This window comes from Ursus maritimus, unplaced genomic scaffold (genome assembly GCF_017311325.1).
Source record: "Ursus maritimus isolate PB19 unplaced genomic scaffold, ASM1731132v1 scaffold_25, whole genome shotgun sequence".
Taxonomy (NCBI): domain Eukaryota; kingdom Metazoa; phylum Chordata; class Mammalia; order Carnivora; family Ursidae; genus Ursus; species Ursus maritimus.
In genome coordinates, this window is record NW_024425008.1 from 10,653,299 (window position 1) to 10,675,554 (window position 22,256).

At 55.8% G+C, this 22,256-nt stretch overlaps 1 protein-coding gene across 1 annotated transcript in view; it reads right to left on the minus strand.

Annotated features, from left to right (window-relative positions):
- RIN3 (Ras and Rab interactor 3) overlaps positions 1–22,256 on the minus strand; it is a 118,274-nt gene that overhangs the window by 15,998 nt on the left and 80,020 nt on the right. The window contains exons 5-7 of the mRNA XM_040641513.1: positions 19,955–20,046; positions 12,684–14,258; positions 10,480–10,788 (exon numbers count right to left, since the gene is read on the minus strand). Coding sequence (XP_040497447.1) covers positions 10,480–10,788; positions 12,684–14,258; positions 19,955–20,046 — 1,976 coding nt within the window. The remainder of the gene's footprint in view (positions 1–10,479; positions 10,789–12,683; positions 14,259–19,954; positions 20,047–22,256) is intronic.

Here is a 22,256-nt window from a genome sequence, read left to right on the forward strand (position 1 = left end):
ACCTATCAGCGAGTGCCTAAAACAACTCTGTGAGGTGGGTTAGATTCATTGTGCCCACTTTACAGACGAAGGAAGTGAGCCCCAGAGAAGGTAAGCTACTTGCCTAAGGTCACACAGCTTGGATGCAGTGAACCAGGACCTGAATCCAGCTTTTGCTTACCCACAATCCCATGTTCCTGCTACTTCAACATTCTTTCTTCAAGTTCTACCTCCTCCATGAAGCCCTCCTGGGCTGCCCCAGCTACTGGTGCTTATTCTACACTCTACTTTCCAACTTCCAACTCAGAACGGCATTCTGCTTTCATCACCTTCCTACATAACATTCCTCTGTGCTGAATCACGGACCACTCCCTGAACTCCAAAGGTACTTTCAATCCTCATGCCTTTGCACACGCACAGTACGAGCCTCAGCACACTTCTTACCAGCTGTGTGACCTGGGGCTAAGCGCTTTACCTCTCCGAGCCCGTGTTTCTAGTCGTGCACGATGGGACACAGATCGCACGACATGCTACGGGATTCCGGTGAGAACTGTATACGCAGATTTACCCAGGGTGCTCCCCCACGCTCCCATGGAAAATGCCTGCTAAAAGACACCCATTCTTTCCATTCTAGCTCTGTGTTCTGAGGCTCTCTGGATTACTTGTTTCAAGGTTCCCTGTCCCCTCCCTGCACCAAATGTGTCTGTTTTGGAGAAAGCAAGCTTTGCCCTCAACCTTTATAAGCCTGAGATACACCTTAAGGGTTCCCGGAAAAAGATCTTGTGCCGGGAGTTTTCATGTTGATAATTTAATTATCAGAATCCTGGCCCGCAGGAGAGTCCCTCTGCCAGAGACACCCTCCCGAGCTTTCCCTTACAAACTTCTCCTTGCCCTCTCCCACGTCCTCCCACACAGTTGGTCACTTCCTGCTCCAGCTCCCAAACACCTTGACTAGTTCAGAGCCTGCCCTTTTTCTTGGACTGTGAGCTCCCTGAGGGCAGGGATGGAGGCTGGGTGAGCTTGGGCAAGTCTCTTAACCTCTCTGAGCCTCTGCCCCATCACTGCCTTTCCAGTTCCTAGCACAGGGCTTGGGATGTTAGCCATTGACAGCTGACTGAACTGAACCACACATGTGTTCCCGCTGGCATCCACTCGGCCCTGCCCGGGGTTAGGGCCATGGTCAAGGAGACTAGGATCCGCCGTGAGTCTTAGTGGTTTGCTGGGAAATGCCCAACTACTGGCTCTCCGAAGGAAAAAGTAAGCTCCCATGGTCTAAATATTTCCACCGTGGCCCGTTTCGAGCTATCAGCGTGAACATGGAGGGGAGAAACGCAGAGTAGCTCTCGTGACATGCCCAGCTGACTAGGCTCACCACCGGCCTTGGATTCACCAAGCCCAATCTCACTGTGAGCACACCGAGGTCCAGACCCAGTCTCACTGTGAGCAAACCGAGGTCCAGAGAAATTCCTCAAAGTCCTGCAGCTGGAGTCCCAGTAGTGGAGCTGTGATGAGAATCTAGGTCTTTCTTCCCTGATGTAGGTGAGAAATGTCCACACGGGCTCACGGGCTCTCTGACCTGATAGCGACTTGCAGACAAACAGAAGCTTCAAGCATTGCTGAAAGGCACCAGCTCCTCCCTGATATTCCAGGGGCTTGTTAGGGCTGCATTCTCCTTCCCATGAAGCCAGGAGCCCGAGGCATGAACTCAGCCCTGCGCACGGCGGGCGTCAGGCAGCGCCCCTGGGATGCGGAGGCAAAGTTCCAAAATGATTGCCCGGGGCTCAGAATACCTGGATTGCGTAGATCAGAGACCACGTCCATTAGGCCGTGCTCCACCCGAAAGCTCTACAGGGCGCAGCCAGCACTTCCTGCTTTCTTTTCTGCCAAAATCGCATCTGTTTTCCAGCTGGAGGCATGGGGGGAGCCGAGCACACTTTCAAGAGCTGGCTGGGCGCCTTAGGCCCATTTCATCGGCGGGCAGGTTTTGGAGGGGAGTTCTGATAAGAAATGAGCTGAACGTGCTCAGCGGGGTCACGCAGTCCGCAAGGAGCACTGCATTAGGGCGCCCCCAACTCTGCCAGCTGCGTGATCTGGGGCCACTCACTCTGAGCCTCAGTGTTCTCATCTGAAAACTGGGAATAATAATAAAACTCCCTCAGGGGCGCCTGGGTGGCACAGCGGTTAAGTGTCTGCCTTTGGCTCAGGGCATGATCCCGGCGTTCTGGGATCGAGTCCCACGTCAGACTCCTCTGCTAGGAGCCTGCTTCTCCCTCTCCCACTCCCCCTGCTTGTGTTCCCTCTCTCGCTGGCTGTCTCTATCTCTGTCGAATAAATAAATAAAAATCTTAAAAAATAATAATAAAACTCCCTCAGACCGTCACGTGGGGTTGTGGTGAGGATCAAGTGAGTGGCTGAATTAAAAATTAGGTTTTGTCATCTAGGAAGGATCACCTAAAAGAGGAGCTGGCATATGTTTCTGGAAAGGACTAGGTCACAATGATTTTTCTTTTTTTTTTGTGGGCCACTCCATCTCTGTCCCCACTACTCAACTTGGTGGTTATAACAAAAGCAGCCACAGACACGGTGTATATGAGTACGTGTGGCTGTTTCAATGACGTTATTTACAAAATCAAGCTGGGGGCCCGAGTTGGCCCACAGCCTCCTGATCTAGATAGAGGAAAGGTGTATCCTCTTACTGTAACTGTCCCTCCAAATCTGTTGACTGGGCTCTTAAGTGAAAGCAGTGGCTGATGCAACAGTCCTGGGGCAGACAAGGCTCATGACTGTGATGTGCTTTGGCTCGCATCCTCCTCTGTGATTCCCACTTAAAGCCACTTCCTTCCTCCAGGAAGTATTAACCGAAGACCCCCCGCTGCCCACCAACCAGGTTAATGCCCCGATGATGGGTTTCCCCCACCCTGTCACTGCAGAATGGAAAAACAGACACTTTCCATTAACTCAGAGAGGACTCCCCTGACCTCCCAATGCAGAACGGCGAGCTCCTCTGACACCCCCCAGCCCCTTCACCCGGTCAAATTCAGCCCGCCTGCTAGCCGGTTTCAGCATCTGATGGCAGAGTCTAGCCTTCTGTCTACTGATTTATTACCCACCTGTCCTCACCAGAATGAAAGCTTTGTGAGGGCAGGGGCCCCCTCATGAACACAGTTCACCTGCTGTGCTTCCCTAGTGCCTGGCATGCAGTTGGTGTTTAATAAATGTATCTGCTAAGTGAATGCGTGGATATCATTTGCCACCCTGCATGACTGACACTTGCTTCGCGCTCTGTGTTCCCACTCGAATTGTGACCATCTTAAAAACAGGGACTGGGTTTTCCTGTTAACATCCATGTTGTCCAGCAAGGTTAGTCGGGACTGTTGAATGAATGCATTTATTTGCGAGAAACACAGGATGGGAGGAAGTAGAGAGCATCTCTAACAGGAGGTTTTCAATGTACGTTTCCAGTGTGAGCCTTTCATGCGGGGGTATTTTATGCAGAAATTGGCTTCTCTGGTTGATTCCCAGGGCGTGCAGCAGGGCTGGCCTGCAAATGGCCCCCAGGTAGGCCTGTGGCCTCTAGAGAGTTCTCTGCAATCGGTTTGCAACCCACTGGTCTGGTCTAACGTTGACGCTGCGCAGTTGAAAGGGCTGGAGCCCAGGGAGCAGGGCCGACTGGGTGGAGGACCCCCCCAAGTGTGTGGCTGACATGAAGTGAGAAGCCAGTCGCCCGCCCACGGAGCCTCCACAAAGCTACCCTGTTGGGTCATTCGGGCTTTCTGAGATGCTGCCCGAGCGTCAGTTCTGCTTTGAGCAACACCGCATCCTGGAGGAAATCACTCCAGCTCCCCAGGTTCCTCTTTGGGGAGCTCAGCCCACAAGCCAGTCCAGCTACATGGGGCCGTGGGCTTGGAGCCCTGCAGCCAAAAGTCCTAGCATGGCTGGAAAAGGCATGAGGCCGCCTGTGACTTAGGCTTGACTTCCCTGAGGTCGTCTCTGACCCGGATGCCCCGGAGAGGCCAAACAGTGCAGGGGTTCAGCCCAGGACCTGAATCCAAATCCCAGCTCTGTACCACTCACCAGCTCGGGTATGACCCTGGGTGTGCTGCCAGATCTCAGTAAGCCTCAGTTTCCTTGACCGTAAAATGGGGACAACAATAGCGTCCACACCTCGTGAAGTGGTTGGGAGGACTTAGTGCCAAGACAGGTGGAGAGAGATGCTCACAAGCTGGGCTCCCGGCATGCGAGAAATGTCTGCAACATGGCTATGATGCAAGACAGGAGGGTAACGGGTCTCCTCACCCTCAGAGCTTGACATCTCAGAGGGCCTGAACCCCATTTCGGGTGTGGGGTATAACAGCAAGGTTATGCAGGGCACCTGGGTGGCTCAGGCGGTTAAGTGTCTGACTCTTGATTTCGGCTCAGGTCGTGATTTCAGGGCCGTAAGATCGAGCCCCGCATTGGGCCCCGTGCTTGGTGGGGAATCTGCTTGAGATTCTCCCTCTTCCTCTGCCCCTGTCCCCACTTGTGTGTTCTCTCTCTCTCTCTGTCAAATAAATAAATAAATCTTAAAAAAATAAATAAAAATTAAAAAAGCAAGGTTATGCTTTGCGTCCAGGCCTGGCCCTTTCTCTCTCTCTCTCTCTCTCTCTCTCTCTCTGTCACCTGGATGTCAATGCCCAGGAGGATTTACGAAGGCTCCCTCAGCCTGGATCCCTGAACGACTAATGGAGCAGAGCCCAGCCCCACCCCCACCCTCCTGCATTCGACTGGACTGACATGAGAGAGAAAGTTTTATTGGATAAGATTGTAGAGTTTACCTGTTAGGGCAGCAAGTATTTTCCTTAACTAATTACCTACACACCCACCTATCTATAGCTATTTCAAAAAGACCAGAAAGAAATCCACCAAATACTGTCTTTTTCAACAATAAACATCAGTGACCTCTGTCATCAGAAATCACGTTAGATTTTTTTAACAGATTTTTTTTAAAAAAACCAACAGCCTGAACTCCCTCTCCGTCCTCCTGACCCCTGGTCAATGTCGTAGGCTCCTCCAGGTCCGTCCTCCACCCATTCAACTCCCAGCCCCTGCCTCCACCTGCTCCGGGAGCAGATTCCCAGCTGGCTCTGGCCAGGGAGGTGAACTGCCAGGCAGGTGAACGGTGAGGGTCCCTGGAGGGTCCAGGACCCTGAGCCCACCAATTTGGCCCTCACCTCTAACCCGCTGGCTGCTGGGCACCCTGGCTCCAAAGTCCAGAGCCAGGTGCCATCTCGTCAGGTGTGGCATCACGGTTTACACACAGACTCTTGAAGGCACAGAAAAAAGGCGGCCTGTTGGCCCTCACTGGCCTCCTCCTATTGCCTACTCTTTATCAAAAGAAGGTTCTTTAGGTTCTTGTAGAGAGAACCCCGTATACATACACACCACACTCCTCCTTCCTTCCTCCCTCTTGCATTTTAGGGCGGGGCTCCTGGGCTTGACTCTTTTTCTCCCCAACAGCAAGGCCAGCCCTGAATGTCTGTTCTTGGACACTGAGAACGTGGGAATGACTTGTTTGTGAAAGCAGCAGGAGAAATGATTCTAGAAGTTCTGACTACTCTCCTCAAGCCTCATGAAGTCCATGAGGAACCCAGTCTGCTCCGTGCTGCAGGAGGGAGGGCCAAGCTTACCCAAAGCCACATGTCTCCGCGAACACCCGCCCTGCCTGACGCAGGCCCCTGAACTTGCTCCTGTGGAGCAGGCAATGATGGGGATTCATCAGGAACCTTGAGATCTGTCCCCAGGATGGCTGCTGGGTACGATCATAAAAGCACAGGCTTCGGAGTGAGGAAATTCTAGCTTCAAATCCTGGCCCTTTTGTATCCTGGGCAAGGAGAGCAATCGCCCTTCTGGGAAAGACGGCCCAGCTGGTGAACTCGGGCCTGTGTCTCCAAGCTGAGTGGTTTTCTGAGTGTTCCAGCAGGGTCTGCCAGCAGCCAGGCCACGGGGACACCACAGGCTGCTTCTGCCAGTGTCATGTAATGGCTAAGAGGCACGCAGGTGGAACTTCTTCCGTGGAGAGGAGGGGGCTCATAGGGTTAGGAGTGGGAGGAAAGGGCTGTTTTCTGCTTTGGGTGGGTCAGTGGTGGAGGGAGGCAGGACCTGTGCCCCAGTTCTGCCCTTCCACGGGGGTGCTGATAGCTCCCAGGGCTTTGGTGCAGGGCTGCTGGCCTGCGGACCACGCTTGGAGTAGGAAGTCGCTGGAAGCGTCCGGCAGAAGGGAGGTGTGAGCTGAAGGCCTGGGGTAGAGAGGCCTGGTCCCCAGGTCACCGAACATCAAAGTCAGAAGCCAATTTTAAGAGTCAGTCAGGATCGGGTTGAAATGCATAACCTCAATCTAATCACGAGGAAACATCTGACAAACACAAAATGAGGAACTTTCATTAAAAAGAACCAAAGGTGGGGGTGGGGAGGGAAACCTGTATTCCTTCAAGATATCAACGCTCCATAAAAAAAAAAGCCATGGAAATGTTCCGGGTTAAAAGAGGTAAAAGACACCTGACAACTAATTGCAACACCTGGCCCTAGCCTGTTTCCCGAACGGGAGGGGGAAATGCCAGCAAGGACCTTATTAGCTCCAGTGACAGCCTGGAGTAAAGATGGCGGCTTAGGTAAAAACATCGTTATCAACGTCAATGTACCAAGTGGCCAACGTTCCCGCGGTTATGCAAGAGAATATCCCCATTCTTAGAAAAGTGTTTAGGGGTATATGTCACTCCCCCTCAGATGATTCAGGAAAAACATTCTGTATGCAGACAGAGTGTGTCAATGATAAAGCAAAACAAGGTATTAACAATCCACAAAGGGCATGTGGATGTTCCTATTTTAATGCAGTATTTCTGTTCTTAAAGTTTGTGATGTCTGAAGTTACTTTCGAATGTGAGGCTTAAAAGCTAAACTATTGATGGGCACCTGGGTGGCTCAGGCGGTTAAGCGTCTGACTTGGGTCTTGCTAAGGTCGTGATCTCGGGGTCATGACATCGAGCCCTCTGCCTGGCTCCGTGCTCGGTGTGGAGCCTGCTTTAGATTCTCTCTCTGCCTCTGCCCCTGCCCCACCATGCACTCTCAATTCATTAATTAAAAGCTAAAATATTGAGCAGCAGAACTAGTTATTTCAAACAAAATCCCACATTGAACTCCACGTGTAAAAAGGGACAAGGAGCCTCCCTCCCTCCCGTGAGGACGGGGAAGCGATGAGCGCCCTTGTTCGTCTCTGTTCTTTCCTGGGCTTCGCCCGCGCACGTCCGCTGTAGCGACTGCCTTGCTTTCCTTTCCTTCTCCCTCAAAATTAGTCATCCCCTCCCCCATTCCCTGCTCTCTGCTACGTTTTCAGTAAGTCAATTCGCCATCAGCAAAAATCATGGTGTTCGAAGTCCCTGCCAAGGGACTGAGCGTTTAGAAGAACTGCATGGGCCCCTGGGAGGCTCAGTGGGTTAAGCATCGGACTCTTGATTTTGATTCAGGGTCTCAGGTTTGGTTCAGCGTCTTTGGTTTTGGTTCCGGATCAAGCCTCGTGCTGGGTTCCTCATTCAGCGTGGAGTCTGCTTGAGGTTCTCTCTCCCTCTGCCCACCCCCTGCCCCAAGCACACTCTCTCTCTCTAATAAATAAATAAAACTTAAAAAAAAAAAAAAAAGAATTGCAGGAAGCCCAAGGCTTCTGAGTAACCTAGGACTTACTGAGAATGGAATTGTTCTTTTAGGCCCCAAACCGTCTCCCTGATAATGCCTTAGGGTCCGTACAGCCCTTGGCCCTGATTTTACCCCAGACCCAGCACCGCCCCAGAAGAAAAGATTCCCCCAATTATAAGTTCAGATAGGGAAGGTAACTTCCCTGATTAACTACCAGATGCAGGGCTAGATGCAAATCTGCAGACTCAATAAAATCTCACAATAGCCCTGTAAGGTGGGTATGGCTGTGCCCATTTAACAGAGGGGGAAACTGAGGCTCCAAGCACCTAAGTAACCAGAATATAGTCACATAGCTGGGAAGGAAACCTGGATCTTTCCTGTCCACATCCCTTCAAGGTCCCAGGCCAGCCTGTCTGTCGTCTCTCTGAGGCTGCTTGCAGCAAAGGGTCCTTCGGGGCTCTGTCTCCTCTCTGGCTCGACCTGGCTGTGTTGCTGCTCCCTCCCCACACCATCCAGGACGCCCTGAGCTCCCCCACCCAGCGGCTGCAGATCTGGCTTGCCTCTCGCTCTTAGAAGGTCTGGGAAGGTCCTGGCCAGCTCTTTGCCATACCGTGATGGGGTCTTAACCTTGAGCTTCCCACTGCTGCTGGGAGGCACGCCAGGCACAGCCCCCAGGCTCCACACCTCTGGGACTGAGCAGGTCGAACTCCAGAGCTCGGGGTTCTGCAGGCTGCTTGCTGCCCCTCATCTTACTTCTTTGGGGGTTTTTAAGGAATTTACTTGGCTGTGGAGTTCACATGCTGGATGGTTCTCGGGGGTCCAGATGGCACAAGACCCCCGGTATCGAAGCCTGACATCCGCCCCATGATAATGAAATCTCCACTTCCCCATCCGGTCTCCACTACAAGGCTCTCTCTGTCAACCCATTTCCAACATTCTGCCGAACGGTGAATGGGAAGGTCTACCTTCACATGGGGCCTGCTTTCAGGGAATAATGCTCCTTCTACGACTGCAAGCGAACACAGGTCTGTGTAACCCAAAAGAGTGACTCCAACCTGGAATTGTGGCCAGTAGGAGGCCTGGGAGGGAGCTTTCCTGGGGGAGGGGGACTTGCGCCATCCCTCAATTGCTTTTTGTTGGCCTATGGCCAAACAGGCCTGCTCTTCTCCAAGGCAGATGGAGAGAAGCCCTCGCCTAAGACAGCCAGCATCGGTTGGGCCTGCTATGTTCTATGCATTGAGGCTGACGTTTTACGTATGTTGCTTCTAATATTTACAAGTGACTGAGTATGGCTTCTGAACCATTAGGGGTCTGAGCGTTCCCTTTGTAAAACAGCTTCCTTGGGTGAGGGGACCTTAAACCCTGGGCTTTAAGGGGTTAAGTAAATCATTCAAGGTCATGCAGATAGTAAGTGACAGATCAGGAATTGAAACCCAAGTCCGTGTGGCAACAGACGTCACAATCCTTCCCCTCTCCATTACTGTGGCTGTCATGTACAGTCACACAGGTTGCTCACTACACAAGGGCATCCAGCTGAAGAGGTGATCCGGGCATGAAATCCAGCCACCATGCTGATCACTAAGGTGTGCACCATGGTGCGGTCATGCCTATTCTTGTCTGTCTAGAGGAGCACTCTGGTAAACTGATTATAAACCGTCCCAGTGATCCCCTTCCCTACATCTGTGCCCCTTGCGATGTTACTTTGCAGCTCTTCCCATCAAGTAAGTTGAGTTCCGTGCCCCTTGAATCTGGGCTGGTCTTGTGAGTAAATACGCCAGTGAAATACGTCCGAGTAGCATTGTGCCAAGTCAGACCCAGGCCCGAGGAGGCCTTCCCGGCTTCACTTGCTCTCTTGGACCTCAACTACAGGCTAACCTGCCAAAGAAAGAGAAACGTGTGGCCCCGTAACCTTCATTCCTGACCAGTCAGTAGCCAAGCAACCACCCAACATGCGAGCAAGGCCCTCCTAGGCCAGCCAGCCTCCAAACAAGCCCTTCTGGCCACCACCCCATGAGGCAGCCCAGGGCAGCTCTGGCGCAGACAAGCTCAGGCGTGCCCGCTCAGATCAGCGTCACTGCCACACCTCCTGGTGGGCACTGTTAAATGCAAACTGACTGGAGTGGCCGTTATGCGTTGAATTGTGTCCCTCTGACATTCATAAGCTGAAGTCCAAGGCCTTGGTTCCTGGGAATGTGACCTTATTTGGAAATAGGGTCATTGCAGATGTCATCAGTTAGGATGAAGTCACACTGGAGTAGGGAGGGGGCCCCTAATCCAATGTGTCTGACGGCCTCAAAAAATGGGAAGTTTGGACATAGACACCCACAGGGAGACATCCACAGGGTTGCCACAAGCCAAGGAACTACCAGAAGCTGTGAGAAAGGCCTGGAACACAGCCTTCCCTCGAGCCTTCAGAGGAAGCATGACCCTGTGACACCCTGATCTCCAACTTCCAGTCTCTGGAAGCGTGAGATGATCGACGTGTGCGGTTTCAGCCCCTGCTTGTGGCACTTTGCTACAAGCAGCCCTAAGACACTAAGAGAAAACCTTCTCCTGGTCAACACGAACGCGCACTGTGCTTGGCTTCCTGGCCTTCCTCCAGCGAGGAAGCTAACCACGGCCCTCCATCTGACCCCCAGGGAACCCCTGAGAGGTGCCCAGGAATTCCATCCCCCCGCGCCCGGTCCTGCTCCAACAGGCCTCGGAACCTGGAAAGCCTTCTCCAGTGCCCTCCAAGGGCTCCGGGGTCCTTGCCGGGGAGCAGTCACAGGCCCACACAGTATTGCTGGTCCTCGAGAGAGCCCCCAGCCCAGGCCCCTCTGGCTGCCCACCTACCTGGGTTGCCGAGGGCCATGGAGTCGTAGATGAGCTTACACGTCTTGAGCAGGATGGAGATCTTCTTCTCGGGCGAGTAGGCCTTGTGCATGCTGGAAAACTTCTGCAGGATCTTCTCCATGACAGGCACCTCTGGCACGCTGGTGGTCACCCCCAGGTCAGTGGTGGTGGTGGCCAGGATCACCAGTTGGTTCTCCTTGAGCTGCTGCAGCGAGCCATCCTTGCTGTGGATCTCACGCAGGCACGAGTTGATGGCTTCTTTCAAGGGCTTTAAGACACACTTGTACAAGGCCGACTCCACAATCGCTTCTGTAGGGGGGCAAGAGCGGGAGGGTGAGAGACCCAGCTGGCAGGCTTTGGTGCCCAATGGTGTGGCTGTCCCCATGTCCCAGCCCCTAGAAGGACACGCTCAGTGCCCCAGCAGCTACACCTCGCAGGGGGCAGTGTAGTACATTCAGCAAAAAGCCACACTGCGAAGACACCCATACGGGAGCCCTCTGGGACTGAAACATTGTATCCTAATGCTTTTCACAGGGCCTGGAACGGAAGACACTCTCACAGGGCTGCCTACCAATGCACAACTTCAAAGGGCACTATTTACATGGGGTTGTGCAGTATACAACCTGCGCAATTGTACATGGGGGGCCCGGGGGCCCAGTAAATGTTTGGTAGAATTGTTCTTGATGTCGCTCTTTGAATTCTCAAATTCACTTGCCTCGAGGCTCAAGAATACAGTATATCCAGAACCTGACTTCTCACCACTTCCACGGCCACCACCTCGAGCTGGGCTGCCATCATTTTTCCTTGAGTTACATGAGTAGTCTCTTGCCCTGGCCCCTTTTCATCTATTCTCAACTCAGCAACCAGCATAATCCTGTTATGGCATGTTCGAGTATGACATTCCTGTGCTCAAAAGTCTCCAGTGGCTCCCATCCCACGCACAGTAGAAGCCAGAGTCTTTCCCCATGACTTACTAGGCACCCCCGCCCCCCAGCCTTGTAGTCTGTTCTCACGTATCACCTTGCCTGCTCCCCTGTGTTCACACTGCTCCAGCCACTCTGGCCTCCTTGCTGCTCTGCTCCTGCCTCAGGGCCTTTGTGCCTGCTATTCCCTTTGCCTGGAGAAGTCACTCCACAGCTATATACTTGACCTCTTCCTTCGCTGTTCAAATGTCGTCTTATCCAAGAGGCATCCTGCTCAGCTAGTGGAAGGGGATTTAGTCGGCTTTGATTTCACGGCAACTCTGCAACATACACGCCATTATCCCCACTCTACAGACGGACCAACTCGGGCTCTGACGGTGTGGGTCACAGCTAGGAGGGGGTGCAAAAAGAATTTGACCCTATGTCTGACACCATGGCGACGCTTGTCTGCTTTGGTTGACAGTAGGGAAATGTTCTTGGGAAGTCTTTTTGGCTCTATCTCATCCCCAGGGGAGGTCCCAAGCCCTGTCTGCATAGGGAGACACCAGAGCTGCCCTATCCCTGGGGGTAAGAGAGGGGCCCACGCTCCCATGGTTGAGTCTCAGTAGAGATCCAGATAACGCTCCCTTGCCACGCAGGCCTGGGCTTGGCCCCCATCCGGGTTTGGGGCTGGCCCTTGCTGTCCGGGGTCCTCATCCTACCACCTCCTTCTTCCCCTTGGCTTCTCCAGCCTCTGCAACAGGAGGACATGTGGCAGCCCTTGTCTGCCTCAGCCCACTCCTGCCCATCCTTCCAGGCCCGTAGCGTGACCCCACTGCCTCTGCGGCTAAAGGTGCGGGGACCCGAAGGCAGGGACTCGCGGGGAGCGTCCCCAGTGCCTCTGGCTCCTGCGTGACCTTGGCCAAGTCCTTTCCCCTGGCAGAGCCTGTTTCCTCATCTCCAAAGTGAGATGGGGGGGGGGGTTGCATCTCGGAGGGCCCCAGGAGCTGCAGAGACGGGCTGGCCCTCCGCAGCCACGCCCGGTGGTACATCTTTTGCCTCTAATTGCTCCTTATGATTTGTCTCCCTCCTGAAATCAGGAGCATCCCGGGCAGGACGGGGGGCGGGGAGGTCCCGCCAGCCTCGCCTGAGCCTGAGGCTCCTGCGCCGTCTCCCCGGCCCTGGGGCAGAACCCGGCAGCGAGAAGCAGCACAGCAGAGGGGCAGTCAGTTCGCGGCAAGGGGGGACGGTCTGGATCAGCCCTCCCTCCCGCCCGCTCCCAGCCCCCGGCCCAGGACTGACCCAGCTCCTCCTCGGGGTGCAGGGCGGGGTCCACCAGGGCCTTGAGCTCGGTGCTCTGCAGCAGGTAGCTCTTGAGCTGGGTCATCATGGTGCGGATCTCCTGCAGCATCTCCGTGCTCGAGGTCTGGCGCGCCATCATTTCCAGGCTGTACACTTTGTAGTCCTGCACCAGGTTGCCGAAGTACGAGGCCTTGTCCTGCGCCAGCTCCACCACCTTCTTGTACAGCTTGCGGTTGTTGGACAGGAACGCGTGGAAGACATTGGTGAAGCTCGCGAGGCTCAGGCGGTGGCGCGCCTTGCCCAGGATCACCGAGGGCTTCTTCTTCCCGCATGAGCCGCTGATCGGCTCCAGCTCCTCCTCCGTGCTGCTGGTGGAGTAGGAGTCCTGGTCTGTGGCCGAGGCGGACACTCCCAAGCTGTCCGAGAGGGAGGCCAGGGAGCCCTTGAACTCTGCCGTGCTCTGGGGCCGGGCGCCGGCCGGGGTGTGCGGGCTCTGAGTCCTGGCTTGGCAGGCAGGGCTCTGGCCTTCTCTGGGTGGACCGGGCGTGGGTTTCCTGGGGGCTTCCTCCTTTGCGGAGAACTCGGTGCTCTCCAAGGGGCTTGGAAGGCCTGAGGCCAGCTGCCGGGAGATCCGTTTCCTCCTGGGGGGCGGGATTGGGGGTTGTCGGATCTTCCTCGGCGGCTCTGGCATGCTGCCCGGATCACTGGCTTTGGCTGCTGCTTCCTGACCTTGCTCAGCGGTCCTCTGAGGCCTGTCCCCAGGACTGCCTGAGGTCCCCTGGGGAGGCAGGCTGAGTGGGGATGCCCTGGAGAGAGCTGGCTGGTCCCCCTCTGCAGGCATCCCCCTGTCCACCTTCCCTGCACTCGGGTCCTCCAGGGAGACCTTCTCAGAGATGCGGCGTCTGGGAGGAGCAGCAGGGAGGTTCTTCTTCACAGGGACTGGAGGGGCAGGGGTCTGCTGCAAGGGGCTAGGGGCTGCCCCTGGCTTCATCTCTTCCTCCCTGAGGGGGCCCAGTCCTGTGGGGGGGCGTGAAAGCCTCTCACAGGCTGCCATGGGTGGCTGGCTTGAATGGTCAGGGGGGCCTGGGGCATGGGGTGCAGGGTGGGGGGCAGACGCCGGGGGTGCTGGAGGAAGGGCCTCTGGAGGCGGGGGAGCAGCCACTGGGGGGGAACTGGGCAACGGACAGGCCAGAACAGGAGCGGGGAGTGGAGGAGGCCGGTGGGGGCCGGAGGCTTGGAGCGGGGCTGCCGGGGGAGGGGGTGCTGGGCGGCGAGGGGCCCACTTGGAGGTGGGTGAGGTAGCAAAGGAGGTGGGAGGCAATGGGCGCGAGGGGCAGCTTCCAGGGGGTGGCTGGTCGGCAGGCAGGGCACTGCCGCCACAGTCCTCGATGAAAATCGGATTCACAAACCACAGGCGGTCATTTCCTATGGACAGCTCAATTTCACATGAGCAGTTCTCGTAATGGGCGGTGGACTTGAGGCTGGAGGCTGGGGGTGCTCCGGGGGCTGGGTCTCTTGGCGGCTCTGCGGGGCTCCCACCGCCTCGCCGGGGGTTCAGCGAGGAGTCCCAGAAGCCTGTAGAGACAAGAGAGGGAGAGGCTGATCAGTCCTGAAGCCAGGCCCTGGGGGTGGCGTTTTTGGGCGTGGTGGGGCAGGGCTGGTCCCAGCGTTTGCTTCACTGCTCTGAGGGTTGTTTCCCCTCTTGGGCTGTTTTAAACCTCTCCCACCACTTCCTGCCTCGAGAGGGGAAGCCCCGTTTGATGTCCCAGGCTCTCGGGGGTGGGGCTTGGACCTGGTGGTGATAGGCTCAGCTCCAGCTCTGCCCTTGGCATGTGACAGCCCACCAGGAGGGCACCGATGGCACGGGGTGCAGGCCCAGGTTGGGGGCGGGGGGACAGAAGGCAAGGGGTTCCGCAGCCAACTGGCTGGGTGCCCTGGGGCAGGTGACTTGATCTTTCCAGGCCTCGGTCTCTAGTCATCTCTAGAATGGGGGTCCCCCCAGGGAAGGTGCTTTGGGCCTGTTTTGGCTAGCAGGGTGGCCGTGTGCAGGAGGGACAAAGTACACACTGTGGCCAGTGAGCTCAGACCTGACCATCCAAACGGGGAACACTGGCCCCACTGCAAAATGGCTCGAACTGTCAATCTCTATGTTAAAATAGGCAAATGTCCCATGCCCTCCGTGTGTGTGTGTGTGTGTCTGTGTGTGTGTGTGTCTGTGTGGTGTGAAGGGGGGTGGGTCAGAAAGTGGGGGGCCCTGCACTGCTGGCTCTCGGTTCCAGCACAGGCCTTTCTCCTGACTCATCCCTCGCAGACGGCCCGTGGTTGTGGCCACCGATGCAGGCCTGTCCCTCTCCAGACAAGGTTGGTCAGCACCAGGCTTTCACTGGGTAAGGAGCATGGGACATCCCAGCGGAAAGGGCACGGGCGGTTGGCGAGCTCAGGAATTCTTGAGTTCCTGACCTCTGGGTACCAGCTTCTATCGAGGGTCTAGCTCGGGATCCTCCAGAAAGGGTGCAGAGTTTTGGGAGTCACTTCAAATGGGTACAGGCCACCCTGGGCTCACTCCAGCCACTCCTCCTGGAGAGCAGCAGGGACGCCAGTCTCTTCAGCCTGTTAATTTTAGAGCCTGAGGGTGCAGAGTCCCTTGTTAACAATGGGGCCAGTCCTCCAACCTCTCACCCCAAGCTCCTTACTTCTAGGAGTGATTCATCACTAAGAAAACTGCCAAAAATAACGCAGGAGCAAACACGCACTGGATTCTGGCTGTGTAGGCAACTTGCTTTATGTGGGTCATCTCATCCACCCCTGACCACAGGCCTTTGGTGTAAGTCCTAACATTGTCCCCAGAGGACATGAAGATTAGAGACCCAGACAGATGAAACAATTTGCCCAAGGTCACAGGTTGGTGAGTGGAGGAACCGGGATTTGAACCCGGTCAGACTAGTTCTAAAGCCTGTGTGCTCAGCGCCCAGGTTCTGTGTCTTCCTTCATAGGAACTTGCAACACTTCCCATCTGAGTTGCTCTCCCAGGGTCGGAGTTGACAGCGTGGTGTGCGCCCCAGAACTGGGGATGTGGTAAGAACACAACAGGCTCAAGACGTCGAAAGAAAGGGAACATCACAAGATGGCCTTTGGCAGCCATTGTGCGCCTGTCCTGAGACATGCACTCCCAGGATGTGGGCACTTGCTGCCTTGCTGGCCTGGGGGTGGCAACTCCAGTCACAGGGAGCAGGGGACAACCCAGGACAATGGGGCTGCTGGGACACCGACTGAAAGTGAGCGTGTGCCTCTCCCGGGAAGGAGAGTGGGGCTCACCGTTCAGCCCTGTCCTGGGCAGAGACCTGTCTCTGGAGCAATAAGGATGACAAACTTTCACATGAACTGCTCCCCATTCACAAAGCTCTGCCTGAGGGCGTGGAGAGCCCCGGGTGGGAGGGGAGCCTCTGGGCTCCCGAGCCCAGGCTGTTTTTCAGATTGTCTGGGCTCTGCACTTTGCTCTCTGGGCAGCTGCTGACCTCTCCATGACTGATCCACTCTCCCGGGTGCTTCAGGCCAAGCACACAGATGCTCGGGCCCCAAGGGGCCAGCACCTGAGGCGCTGTGTACCCTGTCTACACAGGACCAGTACCAAGTTGTCTCCTTGCAAGTATGCCCAGCGAGGAGAAGCCAGTCCGACTCAAAGGTGAACTGGCAGCAGCCCCACGTGTGAGCCGAGGCCCCTGACGCTCACCTCCGAGTTCTCTTAAGCCCTTCCTTTGGGTAAAGATGAAGTCATGGGGCAGATGAATGAACGGAACTGCCCACCTACGCCTGGACATTCTCATTGCTCACTTAGACCCTGGCCTTAGCCTGCCCACACCCCCATCTAGTCTCCTCCTTGAGACACGAAGCTGGGCGCAGAGTAGACCCTTGGGTGCTCTTTGCTTGGAATCGAATCACTGCCAACCTTTTAGCCTGGCACTCGAGGCCTGTGGGATCTGGCCCCGCACATCTTTTCCAGCTTCACCTACTGAGCAGTTACCCACTCGCTCCTTCCTGAACGTGTCACGGGGCTCTCCCACCTTAAGGTCTTGGCTAATGCTGTTCCCTCTGCTTGGAGTCCTTTTCCTACCCTCGCCACCTGGCACACTCTCACTGTCCTTCACGACCCAGGTCAAATGTTACCTGTTTGGTGGAGCCTTCCTGACACATTCAGACCTCCCGTATACTCCTCTGTGTTCCCCCCAGCTCTGGGGCACACCCTGACCCTCGTGACACTGGGACTGGAGTTCTTGGGTTTTATTGGACTCCCTCCCACACCTTCCAGGCTACCAGTGCTTGGCTTCGCCAGAGGGGACAGGCAGGCGGGTTCTGAGGAGGGGCACGTAGGCAAGGTTCATTCTGATGGTAACATGGGGATGACCTGAACGGGGCGGGGGTGGTGGTGGTGGTGGTGGCTGCAGGCAAGAAGAGACAAGAAAATGGGAGGAGGTGGGCAAAAAGAGGGCCGAGGAGCTCCAGCCAGCCCCACAGCCTGCCTCAGCATAGCAAGGTGGGCCCATCACACACAGAAAGAAAAAGAACACATTTTCCACTGCTTACATGTGGATTCTGGCAGGACCAGCACAGATAATGGGGTTCAGAGCAATGGGCCTGGGGCCTGGGTGACAAGGAACTGCTCCCCAGCCCCTAAGATAAGCCTGGTGGTTACGCTGCGGCAGGGCAGCCTCAAAGCCAATGCCACTCTGAGGGGTGGGGGATGCTGGGACCGAGGAGCTACATCCTAGGGTCTGGGGGCCTGTCAGGGAACCAGTGCAGGCCTTTATGCTAAAAAAAACCAAAAAACAAAAAACAAAAGGGGGAAGTAGGTAACTTTCTCTGCAGCCTGCAGAATGCCAAGGCCAGAGGAGAAGCGGAACCCAGTCATGCAATGCTAGTGGTTGGCAAAGTGGGGGGCACCCGGGCCCACTGGCACCATGCCAAGCCTCGGCCCAGCTGCCAGAGATCCCCTGAGCAGCCGTGTCTTCCCTGCCTCTGTGCTGCCCCCGGACCGAGGTGACGTGTCGCTGGCCCGGCGGCATCCTGCAACTCGGCTGGGGATACCTCCTGCCAGGTGTCCACTCCTACAATCCTCAGAGGGCCCAGGCCGGGCCAGGTACTGGGCTGTAGGCTCGGAGGGCCAAGGCGAAGAAGGGTTCACGCTCGGGGAGCCCCGGGTTAGCCGTAGGACGGAGAGGAGATGAGTAAATGCAGGAAAGTATTCCAGATGCCATGGAAACAGCTTGAAAGTCCAACGAGTTTAGCGAATAAATATTTTTGTGGCATCCCAAGGACAGGCGGTTGGACACTCACGTTGTCATTCACACTTGGGTTGTGGACGGGTGTTTAATAACCAGGAAAATTCTCGTTGTAGAATGTAAAAGACAAAGCAAATTCCATGCAAACGGGCTAGAGTGACAGAACAGGTGGTTTCTTCAAACATGTTTATGTTTTAAACATATTAAGCGGATATATACCTCCAACGTGTCTGGACAAGACCCTCTGCAAATCTAACCCTTATTGACCATGGCTTTCTCTACGTTCCTCTTCCACTTAGAATCAACTGCATGTAATTTCATGCTGGATTGCCCCCTGTGTTAGTTTTGTGGCCCCAAGATAACACTTCTAAGATAGCCCGCCCTCTCGAACGCGGGCCTCTCCAAGGCCGAACCTGGACCTTCTGAGGTCAGCTCATGAGCCATGAGCAACCCCTCTGGGTTGTCACATGGTGCTGACCCTGCAAAGAAACAGCTCTGTTTCGGCAGCATCATCCCCGCCCGAGCAGCCAGGCTTTGCAATGATTGGATAGTTCTTACATTCTGCTCATTTTGTAAAAAGTGATTAGAACGCCAGAAAAAGTAAACTGCAGACACTGCTGATAGGAGACACAGCCTCACAACCTATTCCAAGGGCAAGGTCAGCGGGTGGGGCGCAGCTGATGTTAGAGCCGGGAGGGTGGGGGCGGAGGGGAGCAGGGGCCAGCAGTTGGGGCGGGGAGGCGGCTGTTGCTGCCCGCAAAGCCCGGCTGACCTTTTGCTCTGTTTCTTGGAGATTCCCCAGGGTCCCTTCACAAAGTCCCCTTTTATCTACACTCGTTCAAGTGGGTATTCAGTTCTTTGTCAGGAGAACGCCTCGTCTACAACGAGAGATGCGCAGGGCACAACTCCTAGTGTGTCTCCTAGTGTGTCCGGGCCTGGGCATCTCTTCCTTGTCTTGGATATTTCGTGTCGGTGCTATAGGTGAAGGTCAGTCCAGGGACACCTGCCTGCTGTGTAATCTCTCCTTGTTTTTTTTTTTTTTTTCTTTTTGTAATGCAAGTGCTGACTTCAGCTCTGCTGGCTGAGGCATCCATTTCGAAGAGGTATCCTTCGATATCTTGAATAAACATGTGGATAGTCACAAGACTAGACTAATAGCCAGGCTGCCTTCCTCCACCGAGGCTCCTCTGCTTTAGAGATCTTGGTTGATTTAGATAACTGACCATTTGGGCCACTTGTTGCCGGCGCATCAAATTCTCCTCCCGTGTTTTCAATTCACCAATTGAGGGTGAGCCTGCGAAGCCCTACGTCCCCACCTTCAGCCCCAGTAAAAGCAGAACCCCAGGCCCGCGTGATGAGGGAGCAGAAGGCAAGCTGAGGGCAAAGCACAAGCTGACACCCTGCACCCCCCCCCCCCCCACTCCCAGGTGGGATAGGTGAGACATTCCTCAGGCACTCCCAGCTGCCCTAAAACTAAGGGGATGAAGCACTGAAGGTGTCGTTATGCCACTTCAGACCTCAGGGGAGAGGTCACTGGGGCCGTGCAAGTTCCTAACCCGCCCTGCATCCCAAACCCACTGCACAATCACGTTCCTGTCGCTCTTCCTTCTGACGAGGGTGGGACGGGAGCCAGGGCCGGGGTCGCGCTGGTGCCGGGCTCTGGTCAGCGGACAAAGGCCTGGGTGTTTGGGCTCAGCCTTTCCCAGAGCCTCGTCTTGGCAGTAGGTCAGCCTGTGCTGGCCCTGACCAGACCCAGCTCCCCCAGACCCTGCAAGGCTGTGCGTCAGACCTTCTGGGTGGCTTGTAAAAGGTGCCCCTTTGAAAACTGGGAGAATCTCCCCGCTACGGGGCTCAGCAGTCTGGAGAGGGGGACGGATGGTCCCACAGGAGCTGGGACTCAGCCCGAGGGGCTGCCCCTGTACACACTGGTCAGCAGTCCTGAGGACCCACGTCCTAAAGCCCTGCCCCCTCCCCTGAACCTCGGAGGGGACTTACCCAGGCCCAGGTTGGAGATGGTCTCGAGGTCTGTGAAGCTGCTGGCCTCAAGGATGGCCTGCGGCAGCCTCAGCGTGAAGGGCAGCAAATCTCTGTGGAGACAGGAAAGGCCAGAGGTCATGGCAGGGAGAGGGACCCATGTGTCCATTCCTGGGCCCCGGCAACCCTGCTGGCTGCTGGGGTCTCCAGGCAGACTGGAAACTTCCCTGGGGCTGAGGGGCTGAGCCCTGTGGCTGAGGGAGCAACCGGTCTGATCTAGTCCTGGGCCAGCGCTGAGGGACCCACAGAAATGGGAGCCTCTTCTCCCTGGTCCCTGGTTTTCCTGGCCCTTGGGAAGCCCAGGTCGCTTCCTCTAAAGGTGCCATTCTGGGCAGAATGACCCAGCCCTTCCTGCCTGCTAACCATCACCGCTCCACCCTGAGACGGGCAGGGAGCGCATAGTCAGGCTTCCCAGATGAGCACACAGTCAGACTTCTCCAGGGAAGGCTACCAGTCGGCCCCTCCGGACAGGTCAAACCCAGGCCCAGACCCAGACTGCGCCCTCAGCACTCATTCCCACCTCAGGCCACCACTACCCCAATCTCTAACTTTGCAGGATGGCACGATTCAGGCCCATGTTGCCTCAGTTTACCTGGTTGGCTGTCTGGCCTGCCAGCCGGGTGTCTAGTGGCTCCTGGGTCTCCGTGTATGTTGCCGTGGGCAACAGAGTCACTCAGCTGCTCTGGTGCCCACCCCCCACCACAGGACAATCTCCCACACTCCCTCAGCCACCTCCTCTGTGTTCTGTTCAAGATGCTGCAGGGACAGCTGGGGACCAGCTCCAGCCTGGAACCGTGGCCTCCAGGGCCCTCCGGGCCTGGCCCCTGCTCGGCCTCTCCTGCCAGCTCCTCCCTTCTGCCCACCACAGACCCCTCCCTGGCACTCAGGGGCCTCCCGGCTGCCTCCCCAGACGGCATGCTCATTTTCCTATAGGGAGTGTGCCTTGCCCATTGCCACTTCTGAGCTCATCCTCCCCGACATCTCCTTAGACTCTGCAGAGCCTTTGAGGCCCTGGACCTCCTCCTTCTCCAGGACCCAGTTATGTTCACGGATTTCATCTGTCCCTGCTCCCTGCCACATCATCCAATTCAGCCCTTCCCCCGGGGGCCACCTCTGCTGATCCAAGGAAAAGTACCCACAGGAGGGGGTGTTTGCTGGGCAACTAGTATGTGGGTATTTGCAGGTCTTATGTCACATGATATTATCACTATTTTAAAAACGATTTATTTATTTGTTTTAGAGAGAGAGAGAGAGACGGAGCAAGTGGGGGGAGGGGCAGGCAGAGGGAGAGAGAGAAGCAGACTCCCTGCTGAGCGGGGAGCCCCAACACAGGGGCTCGATCCCAGGACCCTGAGATTATGACCTGAGCTGAAACCAAGAGTCAGACATTCAACCGACTGCACCAGCCAGGTGTCCCGATATACAGTAATCAGCTATCACTACATCGCAACAACTCTGCGTAGGCATTAATACCTTTGTATTACTTAATTAATTCCGGATCAGAATCCCATGCGGGAGCTGCTGGAAATGCAGATCCCCAGAACTAGGCATGTAGGTTCCCAGGATTGGGTCTGGGGCTGGGCCAGGAATCCATATTTTTCACCAGCTCTCAAGGGGATCCTGATGGACACAGCCTGCTCTAAGAACACACTCGATGGCTATGGAGTGCTTACTTCATGCCAGGCCTTCTGGCAAACCCCTTGCAAGGATCTTCGTGTCCGACCTCTAGCACAACCTGGGGCCAGCAGGCATCAGCCCCTGAAGTGGGTCTCCAGAGGAGAACACCTGCCCCGCAAGGCTGCGGTAGGGGTTAGAAAGGACTGCACTGACAGAGCGCAGACCAAGCCTGACTCAGCACAGACCCCCACCCGGACCCGTGGATGCCTCTTACAGCTCTGCACCTGTGGCCCTCAGCAGCTTGTCCTGGTATGCTGGAGCCTCACTGCCTGTCCCACTGGCCCTAGGGAGAGCCCCAAATGCCTCTGCCATGGGGCTGGCTGGCCGGGCGGCTTGAGGGTATGAAATCCAGCCCCGTTGGCTTTAATGCCCCCGGGTCTCTCTTAGGCTCCTGAAAGCCCCCGGGGTTCCTGCTGAGGCTGGGTTCCTCCTATAATTGCATCCTTGCTGGCTTCTCTCCCTGCCCCGTCCTGCTCCCCCTTCCTCCCCGCTGCTTTCTCCTTAGGGGCAAGTCCTCTCAACTCTTGCCCCTAAGAGAGCCCCAGCTAGGCTATTACTGTGCCCCACCCCAGAGCGGCTGAATCAG